The 12,133-nt window shown below is 41.1% G+C and overlaps 1 protein-coding gene across 1 annotated transcript in view; it reads left to right on the top strand.

Annotated features, from left to right (window-relative positions):
* Positions 1 to 12,133, top strand: part of AXDND1 (axonemal dynein light chain domain containing 1) — a 112,300-nt gene that overhangs the window by 57,164 nt on the left and 43,003 nt on the right. Inside the window, exons 14-15 of the mRNA XM_044267314.1 lie at positions 537 to 700; positions 9,523 to 9,595. Of these exons, the coding sequence (XP_044123249.1) occupies positions 537 to 700; positions 9,523 to 9,595 (237 nt within the window). The remainder of the gene's footprint in view (positions 1 to 536; positions 701 to 9,522; positions 9,596 to 12,133) is intronic.

Below are 12,133 nucleotides of genomic sequence, written 5' to 3'. Positions count from 1 at the left end.
GTGTACCACACTACCTCCCATGAATGTCACATGGGGAAATTGGGCTCATGTTGGAAAGGAAAAATATCTTGTCTCCAATATTTTATGTACCATGGAAAATCCACCAGCAAAGGAACTGTGTGATGTTATGATGGTTTTTTTTTTAAAGATTATTTATTTATTTATTTGACAGAGAGAAATCACAAGTAGATGGAGAGGCAGGCAGAGAGAGAGAGGGAAGCAGGCTCCCCGCCGAGCAGAGAGCCCGATGCGGGACTCGATCCCAGGACCCTGAGATCATGACCTGAGCTGAAGGCAGCGGCTTAACCCACTGAGCCACCCAGGCGCCCCTGTTATGATGATATTTTGAAAGAGGAATACCTTCTCAATTTTGATCCATTTGATTCAAATTTGATCTCAAATTTGATCCATTTTGATCCATTTTCCATGGACATCTCTAGTATTATAATATTAATACACTAATTAATATTGAATTAAGAATACTGAGAAGTATTCTTTATGTGAATGAGTGGTTTGATTCCATACGTATTACCTAGGACACTGCAGACCTTGCACTATTGCAGAAGTTGACACTGAAATGGAGAAGCTCAATGAATAAATTTAAAAATGAAGTGGAACAAAATGAAGAGTCTACAAGGGAGAAATTGCAAACTATTATGGATAGTCTTACCAAATGGCAGGAGTTCCTCCGAAATGACGGGTGGGTTTACAAGAATCCTGGTTTTCATTATGCTGTGTCGTGTCTGATAATGCAGTCCAATTCTTTCTCTCTTTTTCTCTGCCTCTCTTTTCTCCTGTGATGACTCTAACATTGATTTGGTCGGATAACTAGGAGCCCTTCCAAGGCTGTGGTCCTGCTAGGTGCTTGGGTGGTTCTGTGCTTTCTGGTGCTAACCATCTCGGTGGTCCATCCTGCTCCTACCCTCCTGCTGCTGCCTCTGTGCTGTTCAGCTGGTTTGTTGTTTTCTTCTTTTCTTTTCTTTCCTTTTCTTTTTCTCCTCTTCTCTTTTTAAAAAATCACATCAACTTATGTCATTATTATTGGAGCCCCTGAACTTCTTGAACCATCTGCAGATTCTATAGCATAGTGCATATGCAGAGAAATAGAATCATTGGGTCTCCATTATAAGGTGACTGATTTTGTTGGATATTATACTTTGTAGCAATTAGTGAAATATGACAGGGGACAAGGCTGCCTATACAGTACTTAAGCCAAGGTGGGATTATTAAATCACAGCCAAAGTCAGTGGGAATCAGGACTTGGAATGCAGGCTTGATTCAGTGATTTTTAAGGTTTTGTTGGGGGGGGGTTGTTTGTTTTTTGTTTGTTTACTTTAAGATGTTCTGTCTGTTGAGGAAAAATGTTTAGGTGCCATTTCCATTTCAAATTGAGGACAATGGTTTTGATTTTTCAGATTGTCTAAGGTTTCTGAGTTAGCAGAGTTAGAAGTTCTCGAAGCTGAAGCTGGTACATATCCAAGCTGTTGGCTGCTGCCATCCCTGTTTGCTGACTTGGCTGGGAGGGGAGCACAGATCAGGCAGGGATTCTTTTCTCTTTCTCTTCAGAAACTTTTATCAAGAGGTTTCTCCTTGTGAGACTTCAGAGATTTTTTTTTTTTTAAGATTTCATTTATTTATTTATTTGACAGAGAGAGAGAGAGAGACAGAAAGAGAGAGGGAACATAAACAGGAGGAGTGGGAGAGGGCGAAGCCGACTTCTGGCTGAGCAGGGAGCCTGATGCAGGGCTTGATCCCAGGACCCCAGGATCACAAGTGAGCCAAAGGCAGTTGCTTAACAACTGAGCCACCCAGGCACCACAAGACTTCAGGGATATTAAAGGAAACTTTCTTACCAAAAGTTGGGGCTCCTGACCTAAATGTTGCATCTTAAATATTCTTTAGTCTTCCCCTCTATTTACAAATTGTTTTGTCTGACGTGTTCAACAGGAATTGCTTTTTTTTTAAATTTTAATAATGCTTTATTGGAGAATTGAAATTTGCTAAGGGAGTACATTTCAAAAGTTCTTATCACAAGAAAAAAAACTTTTAACTGTGTGGTGATGAATGTTAACCAGACCTACTGTGGTGATCATTTTAATATATACAAATATCCAATCATCCTGTTGTACAACTGAAACTTGTATCAATTAAATCTCAGCTTTAAAAAGAGGGGGACAATGAGGTATTTGGACTACATGATTTCTAATTTCCTTCCTGGGACTAAATTCTATTCCATGTTCTTATTTATTAATTTATAATTTTTTTTATAAACATATGATATATTTTTATCCCCAGGGGTACAGGTCTGTGAATCGCCAGGTTTACACACTTCACAGCACTCACCAAAGCACATACCCTCCCCAATGTCCATAACCCCACCCCCCTTCTCCCAACCCCCCTCCCTCCAGCCACCCTCAGTTTGGTTTGTGAGATTAAGAGTCACTTATGGTTTGTCTCCCTCCCAATCCCATCTTGTTTCATTTATTCTTCTCCTACCCACTTAAGCCCCCATGTTGCATCACCACTTCCTCATATCAGGGAGATCATATGATAGTTGTCTTTCTCCACTTGACTTATTTCGCTAAGCATGATACGCTCTAGTTCCATCCATGTTGTCGCAAATGGCAAGATTTCATTTCTTTTGATGGCTGCATAGTATTCCATTGTGTATATATACCACATCTTCTTTATCCATTCATCTGTTGATGGACATCTAGGTTCTTTCCATAGTTTGGCTATTGTGGACATTGCTGCTATAAACATTCGGGTGCACCTGCCCCTTTGGATCACCACGTTTGTATCTTTAGGGTAAATACCCAGTAGTGCAATTGCTGGGTCATAGGGCAGTTCTATTTTCAACATTTTGAGGAACCTCCATGCTGTTTTCAAGAGTGGTTGCACCAGCTTGCATTCCCACCAACAGTGTAGGAGGGTTCCCCTTTCTCCGCATCCTCGCCAGCATCTGTCATTTCCTGACTTGTTGATTTTAGCCATGCTGACTGGTGTGAGGTGATATCTCATTGTGGTTTTGATTTGTATTTCCCTGATGCCGAGTGATATGGAGCACTTTTTCATGTGTCTGTTGGCCATCTGGATGTCTTCTTTGCAGAAATATCTGTTCATGTCCTCTGCCCATTTCTTGATTGGATTATTTGTTCTTTGGGTGTTGAGTTTGCTAAGTTCTTTATAGATTTTGGACACTAGTTCTTTATCTGATATGTCGTTTGCAAATATCTTCTCCCATTATGTCAGTTGTCTTTTGATTTTGTTAACTGTTTCCTTTGCTGTGCAAAAGATTTTGATCTTGATGAAATCCCAATAGTTCATTTTTGCCCTTGCTTCCCTTGCCTTTGGCGATGTTCCTAGGAAGATGTTGCTGCGGCTGAGGTCGAAGAGGTTGCTGCCTGTGTTCTCCTCAAGGATTTGGATGGATTCCTTTCTCACATTGAGGTCCTTCAGCCATTTTGAGTCTATTTTTGTGTGTGGTGTAAGGAAATGGTCCAATTTCATTTTTCTGCATGTGGCTGTCCAATTTTCCCAACACCATTTATTGAAGAGGCTGTCTTTTTTCCATTGGACATTCTTTCCTGCTTTGTCGAAGATTAGTTGACCATAGCATTGAGGGTCTATTTCTGGGCTCTCTATTCTGTTCCATTGATGTATGTGTCTGTTTTTGTGCCAGTACCATGCTTTCTTGATGACGACAGCTTTGTAATAGAGCTTGAAGTCCGGAATTGTGATGCCACCAACTTTGGCCTTCTTTTTCAATATTCCTTTGGCTATTCGAGGTCTTTTCTGGTTCCATATAAATTTTAGAATTATTTGTTCCATTTCTTTGAAAAAGATGGATGGTACTTTTGGATAGGAATTGCATTAAATGTGTAGATTGCTTTAGGTAGCATAGACATTTTCACAATATTTATTCTTCCAATCCAGGAGCATGGAACATTTTTCCATTTCTTTGTGTCTTCCTCAATTTCTTTCATGAGTACTTTATAGTTTTCTGAGTATAGATTCTGTGCCTCTTTGGTTAGGTTTATTCCTAGGTATCTTATGGTTTGGGGTGCAGTTGTAAATGGGATTGACTCCTTAATTTCTCTTTCTTCTGTCTTGTTGTTGGTGTAGAGAAATGCAACTGATTTCTGTGCATTGATTTTATATCCTGACACTTTACTGAATTCCTGTACAAGTTCTAGCAGTTTTGGAGTGGAGTCTTTTGGGTTTTCCACATATAGTATTCTATCATCTGTGAAGAGTGATAATTTGACTTCTTCTTTGCCGATTTGGATGCCTTTAATTTCCTTTTTTTGTCTGATTGCTGACGCTAGGACTTCTAGTACTATGTTGAATAGCAGTGGTGATAATGGACATCTCTTCCATGTTTCTAACCTTAGTGGAAAAGCTTTCAGCTTTTCTCCATTGAGAATGATATTTGCGGTCGGTTTTTCATAAATGGCTTTGATAATATTGAGGTATGTGCCCTCTATCCCTACACTTTGAAGAGTTTTTTCTTTTCTTTTTTTTAAGATTTTATTTATTTGACAGACAGAGATCACAAGAAGGCAGAGAGGCAGGCAGAGAAAGGAGGAAGCAGGCTCCCTGCTGAGCAGAGAGCCCAATTTGGGGCTTGATCCCAGGACCCTGGGATCATGACCTGAGCTGAAGGCAGTGGCTTTAATCCACTGAGCCACCCAGGCACCCCCACTTTAAAGAGTTTTGATCAGGAAGGGATACTGTACTTTGTCAAATGCTTTTTCAGCATCTATTGAGAGTATCATATGGTTCTTGTTCTTTCTTTTATTGATGTGTTGTATCACATTGATTGATTTGTGGATGTTGAACCAACCTTGCAGCCCTGGAATAAATCCCACTTGGTTGTGGTGAATAATCCTTTTAATGTACTGTTGACTCCTATTGGCTAGTATTTTGGTGAGAATTTTCGCATCTGTGTTCATCAAGGATATTGGTCTATAGCTCTCTTTTTTGATGGGATCCTTGTCTGGTTTTGGGATCAAGGTGATGCTGGCCTCATAAAATGAGGTTGGAAGTTTTCCTTCCATTTCTATTTTTTGGAACAGTTTCAGGAGAATAGGAATTAGTTCTTCTTTAAATGTTTGGTAGAATTCCCCCGGGAAGCCGTCTGGCCCTGGGCTTTTGTTTGTTTGGAGATTTTTTTTTTAAGATTTTATTTATTCACCTTACAGATAGAGATCACAAGTAGGCAGAGAGGCAGGCAGAGAGAGAGGAGGAAGCAGGCTTCCTGCTGAGCAGAGAGCCCGATGTGGGGCTCGATCCCAGAACCCTGAGATCATGACCTGAGCCGAAGGCAGAGGCTTAACCCACTGAGCCACCCAGGTGCCCCTGTTTGGAGATTTTTAATGACTGTTTCAATCTCCTTACTGGTTATGGGTCTGTTCAGGCTTTCTATTTCTTCCTGGTTCAGTTGTGGTAGTTTATATGTTTCTAGGAATGCATCCATTTCTTCCAGATTGTCAAATTTGTTGGTGTAGAGTTGCTTATAGTATGTTCTTATAATTGTATTTCTTTGGTGTTAGTTGTGATCTCTCCTCTTTCATTCATGATTTTATTTATTTGGTCCTTTCTCTTTTCTTTTTGATAAGTCTGGCCAGGGGTTTATCAATTTTATTAATTCTTTCAAAGAACCAGCTCCTAGTTTCATCAATTTGTTCTGTTGTTTTTTTGGTTTCTATTTCATTGATTTCTGCTCTGATCTTTACGATTTCTCTTCTCCTGCTGGGTTTAGGGTTTCTTTCTTGTTCTTTCTCCAGCTCCTTTAGGTGTAGGGTTAGGTTGTGTACCTGAGACCTTTATTGTTTCTTGAGAAAGGCTTGTACCGCTATATATTTTCCTCTCAGGACTGCCTTTGTTGTGTCCCACAGATTTTGAACCGTTGTGTTTTCATTATCATTTGTTTCCATGATTTTTTTCAATTCTTCTTTAATTTCCCGGTTGACCCATTCATTCTTTAGAAGGATGCTGTTTAGTCTCCATGTATTTGGGTTCTTTGCAAACTTCCTCTTGTGGTTGAGTTCTAGCTTCAGAGCATTGTGGTCTGAAAATATGCAGGGAATGATCCCAATCTTTTGATACCGGTTGAGTCCTGATTTAGGACCGAGGATGTGATCTATTCTGGAGAATGTTCTATGTGCACTAGAGAAGAATGTATATTCTGTTGCTTTGGGATGAAATGTTCTGAATATATCTGTGATGTCCATCTGGTCCAGTGTGTCATTTAAAGGTCTTTATTTCCTTGTTGATCTTTTGCTTGGATGATCTGTCCATTTCAGTGAGGGGAGTGTTAAAGTCCCCTACTATTATTGTATTATTGTTGATGTGTTTCTTTGATTTTGTTATTAATTGGTTTATATAGTTGGCTGCTCCCACGTTGGGGGCATAGACATTTAAAATTGTTAGATCTGGGACGCATGAGTGGCTCAGTTGGTTAAGCAGCTGCCTTCGGGTCTCAGGTCATGATCCTAGCGTCCTGGGATCGAGTCCCACATAGGGCTCCTTGCTCAGCAGGGAGCCTGCTTCTCCCTCTGCCTCTGCCTGCCATTCTGTCTGCCTGTGCTCACTCTCTATCCCTCTCTCTCTCTCTGACAAATAAATAAATAAAATTTAAAAATAAAATAAAATAAAATAGTTAGATCTTCTTGTTGGACAGACCCTTTGAGTATGATATAGTGTTCTTCCTCATCTCTTATTATATTCTTTGGCTTAAAATGTAATTGATCTGATATAAGGATTGCCACTCCTGCTTTCTTCTGATGTCCATTAGCATGGGAAATTCTTTTCCACCCCCTCACTTTAAATTTGGAGGTGTCTTCGGGCTTAAAATGAGTTTCTTGGAGGCAACATATAGATGGGTTTTGTTTTTTTATCCATTCTGATACCCTCTGTCTTTTGATTGGGGCATTTAGCCCATTAACATTCAGGGTAACTATTGAGAGATATGAATTTAGTGCCATTGTATTGCCTGTAAGGTGACTGTTACTGTATATTGTCTCTGTTCCTTTCTGATCTACCACTTGTAGGCCCTCTCTTTGCTTAGAGGACCCCTTTCAATATTTCCTGTAGAGCTGGTTTGGTGTTTGCAAATTCTTTCCATTTTTGTTTGTCCTGGAAGCTTTTAATCTCTCCTTCTATTTTCAATGATAGCCTAGCTGGATATAGTATTCTTGGCTGCATGTTTTTCTCGTTTAGTGCTCTGAATATATCATGCCAGCTTTTTCTGGCCTGCAAGGTCTCTGTCGATAAGTCTGATACCAATCTAATATTTTTACCATTGTATGTTACAGACTTCTTTTCCCGGGCTGCTTTCAGGATTTTCTCTTTGTCACTAAGGCTTGTAAATTTTACTATTAGGTGACAGGGTGTGGGCCTATTCTTATTGATTTTGAGGGGCGTTCTCTGAACCTCCTGAATTTTGATGCTCGTTCCCTTTGCCATATTGGGGAAATTCTCCCCAATAATTCTCTCCAGTATACCTTCTGCTCCCCTCTCTCTTTCTTCTTCTGGAATCCCAATTATTCTAATGTTGTTTCGTCTTATGGTGTCACTTATCTCTCGAATTCTCCCCTCGTGGTCCAGTAGCTGTTTGTCCCTCTTTTGCTCAGCTTCTTTATTCTCTGTCATTTGGTCTTCTATATCGCTAATTCTTTCTTCTGCCTCATTTATCCTAGCAGTGAGAGCCTCCATTTTTGATTGCACCTCATTAATAGCTTTTTTGATTTCAACTTGGTTAGATTTTAGTTCTTTTATTTCTCCAGAAAGGGCTTTTATATCTCCCGAGAGGGTTTCTCTGATATCTTCCATGCCTTTTTCGAGTCTGACTAGAACCTTGAGAATTGTCATTCTGAACTCTGGATCTGACATATTACCAATGTCTGTATTGATTAGGTTCCTAGCCTTTGGTACTGCCTCTTGTTCTTTTTTTTGTGGTGAATTTTTCTGCCTTGTCATTTTGTCTAGATAAGAGTATATGAAGGAGCAAGTAAAATACTAAAAGTGTGGCAACAACCCCAAGAAAATATGCTTTAACCAAATCAGAAGAGATCCCAAATTGTGAGGGGGGAGAAAGGGGATAAAACAAGTTTCAGAAAGAAAGAAAGAAAAAAAAAAGGAAAGAAAGAAAAGAATTAAAAAAAGAAAATGAATAAAGAAAAGTATAAAAAAGAAAAAATATATATATTAGATAAACTAGTTAAAAAACGTTAAGAATGAAAAGGGTAAAGGTTAAAAAATTTTTAGCAGAAGAAGAGAAAAAATGAAAAAGAAAAAAAATTAAATTAACTGCAAGACTAAAGAATCATAGGGAGAAAGCCATGAGTTCCGTGTTTTGCTTTCTCCTCCTCTGGAATTCTGCTGCTCTCCTTGGTATTGAAACTGCACTCCTTGGTAGGTGAACTTGGTCTTGGCTGGATTTCTGGTTGATCTTCTGGGGGAGGGGCCTGTTGTAGTGATTCTCAAGTGTCTTTTCCAGGCAGAATTGCACCGCCCTTACCAGGGGCCGGGCTAAGTAATCTGCTCGGGTTTGCTTTCAGGAGCTTTTGTTCCCTGAGCGCTTTCCGTAGAGTTCCGGAGGACAGGAATACACATGGCGGCCTCCTGGTCTCAGGCCTGGAGGAGCCGAGAGCCCGGGGCTCCACTCCTCAGTGCGCCCTCAGAGAACAGCGCCCAGTAACTCCCGTCTGCCTGATCTCCGGCCGAGTTCCGAGCTCACCGAGCGTGAGACCGGTTCAAGGTACCCCCAAGCTGCGAGCTCACTGTCCACTCTGTCTCTGTAGCCGGCTTCCCTGTTCCAATACCCGCAAGCTCTGCGACACTCAGACACCCCCGATCCTTCTGTGACCCTGCGGGACCTGACGCCATGCTGACCCCGCGTGGGCTTCACCCCGGTTTAGCCTCTGGAGCGATGTCCCTCAGCGGAAGAGACTTTTAAAAGTCCTGATTTTGTGCTCCGTTGCTCCGCTGCTTGCCGGGAGCCGGCCCCTCCCCACGGGATCTATCTTCCCGTCGCTTTGGATTCACTTCTCCGCCAGTCCTACCTTTCAGAAAGTGGTTGTTTTTCTGTTTCTAGAATTGCTGTTCTTCTTCTCTTCGATCTGCCGATGGATTTGTAGGTGTTTGCAATATTTAGATAAGCTTTCTAGCTGATCTCCTGTTAGCTGAAGTAGTCTCAGCCTGCTGCTTCTCCGCCATCTTGACTCCTCCTCCAGGAATTGCTCTTAAGATGATCTAATTTTGGATGGCCGAAAGGGAGCACCCTTTTGATACTTGCATGATCTCCAACCCTGTAACTTGATTGCTTAGGGCTGGTTGGAGCCTGAACGTATATTTATGTTTGTAAATGTAAAGATGAATGCTTATGAGGATGGAAGGCATGTTTGAAAACCCTTCAGGAGAAACCTAATATTGTTCTGTAGTGTGTGGATTCATGGTTTTCTTTGTTGATACATTGTTCTGAGAGCCTGCTCTTACTCCTTTTCCTTCTTCCAATAGAAAAGACATTTCATCTCTTAATAAAGAAAATACATTTGAATCAGTTATTGCAGACTTCAATCAGTGGCAAAAGGTAAGACTTTCTCATAAAACATTTGGTAATCAGAATGCTGTCTGTAAGCTTGCTGCTCATCGCCTACAACTGAGTCACACCTCATCCTTTCAAAATGCCATACTGTGTTTTATGAAAGACAAAGAAAATAGCAAGATTCCAGGGGCTTTAAAAATATACCAACATTTTTTCTTTTCAGTTCTGTTTTATATTTTTGAGGCAAATAAATTTAGGCTGCCGGAAAAAACTGGGAAATGATAGTTGGGTGGGAGTGAGGGTAGTTCTGATTTTATCCTCTAATCATCAGATGTGACATTTGTGCCTCTCCTGTACCTTCCTTCTGTCTTAAGGACAACTTGGACTTTTAAAATTCTTGCGATCTTTTCGTTTCATTTTATTTTTAAATTTTTTTAAAGATTTTATTTATTTATTTGACAGAGAGAGAGAGGTAGCGCACAAGTAGGCAGAGCAGCAGGCAGACGGAGAAGCAGGCTCTCCACTGAGCAGAAAGCCCCATGCGGGACTCGATCCCAGGACCCTGGGATCATGACCTGAGCCAAAGGCAGCTGCCCAACCAACTGAGCCACCCAGGCGCCCCTCATACCGTCTTTTTAAAAACGTGTGGTACAGTATATTCATGACATCACATTGACCATCTTAGTCATTTCTCAGTGTATAGTTCAGGGACATTAAGTACTTTTACTTTGTCGTACATCCCCCCCACCATCCATGCCAGAATTTTTTTGTCTTCTTGAACTGAAACTCTACCCAAGAACCCCGTCTATTTCCTCCTCCCCCAGTCCCTGGCAACCCCCAGTCCCTGGCAACCACCATTCCACTTTCTGTCTTTCCAAATTTGACTATGCTAGGGGCACCTGGGGTGGCTCAGTCATTAAGCATCTGCCTTGGGCTCAGGTCATGATCCCAGGGTCCTGGGATCAAGCCCAGCATCCAGCTCCCCGCTCAGCAGGAAACTTGCCTCTCCCTCTCCCACTCCCCCTGCTTGTGTTCCCTCTCTTGATGTCTCTCTCTCTGTGTGTCAAAAATAGTCAAATTTGACTATGCTAGACACCATATGTCTGGACATATCTGTCCATAGTATCTGTCCCTTTGTAATGGGCTTATTTCCTTCAGCAAAATGTCCTTAAGGCTTGTCTGTTTGGTTGCCTGTGTCAGGATTTCCTTCCTTTCAAAGGCTGAAGACTATTCCGCTGTAGGTGTATACTACACTTGGTTTATTAGTAACATCTCCTTAAAAGAGTTGGAGCTTTGAAAATAGCTTTCATTAATCAAATTACTATAATGTCATAGCAGGCTGACAAAGGAAACCATGTAAGATATTGAAATACCTCCAAAGTGAGTGTCAGACTCAGCCTGACGAAGTCTCCTCCAGATCCCAGGAAGCTGTTTTCTTATCTTCTGGAAAGGCAGGAGCAGAATAGTCTCAGAATTGAAGATGTTTGTAGTCCTGTTTTAATGTAGCAGGTTTAGTGACTCTGTTTATCTGGCAATTTTGACATTTCATAGATAAGACTGAAAAAGAATCACACAGCTTTATTTCATAGGAATAATAATAATCGGCCTTCATTAAGCACTTACCCTGTTGGGTTGGAGGTGCTTTCCACAGTGTGGTACTTTTCACCGCAACCACCTGATGCAGGTTTTTTATTCCCAGTCTCACAGACGTGAAAGGGAGGCTTAGAAATGTTAAGTCACTTGCCTGAGTTGTCTATAAATGGTTAAGTGGTGGAGTCAGAATAAGTCCAGGTCTCTCCATCCCCCAAATCCTTGCTCCTAATTGCTCTGCTACATGGCTTCCCTGTGCTGATTACTCTTTTTGAAGCAGGGGTGATTCGTTTGCATTATCTGAATCACATCTCTGTCAATTACACTTTGTTATAGGACTTGGACTCTGGGCTAGACAAATAAAACACAACCTTTACATTCTAGCAACTTTCCCAGTCCAATGGGGATCATGTAAACAGATAGGTGATATCCTCACTGAAGCAGGTAGTAATTAAACATGCTCAGTAATTAAACATTCTGGTCCTAATTTGCTTGTTATTAATTTTTATCCATATAGGATTTAATATAATTATTTTCATCTGGTAAAATATGGGTTATCTTACAGGGTATTATAATTAATCTAAATTCACTTTAATTTTTTAAAAAAGATTTTATTTATTTATTTGATAGAGAGCCCAAGCAGAGGGAGCCACAGGCAGAGGAAGAGGGAGAAGCAGTATCCCTGCTGAGCAGGGATTGAGCTTTGGAGCTTGATCCTAGGGTCCTGGGATTATTTTTTTTTTTTTTTAAAGATTTTATTTTATTTATTTGACAGAGAGAGATCACAAGCAGGCAGAGAGGCAGGCAGAGAGAGAGGAGGAAGCAGGCTCCCCGCTGAGCAGAGAGCCCGATGCGGGCCTCGATCCCAGGACCCTGAGATCATGACCTGAGCCGAAGGCAGCGGCTTAACCCACTGAGCCACCCAGGCGCCCGGGTCCTGGGATTGTGACCTGAGCTGAAGGCAGACACTTAAATGGCTTTAATTTTGAAAAT

The sequence above is a fragment of the Neovison vison genome, chromosome 10 (genome assembly GCF_020171115.1).
Source record: "Neovison vison isolate M4711 chromosome 10, ASM_NN_V1, whole genome shotgun sequence".
Taxonomy (NCBI): domain Eukaryota; kingdom Metazoa; phylum Chordata; class Mammalia; order Carnivora; family Mustelidae; genus Neogale; species Neogale vison.
This window is presented reverse-complemented; position numbering and strand designations above follow the sequence as displayed.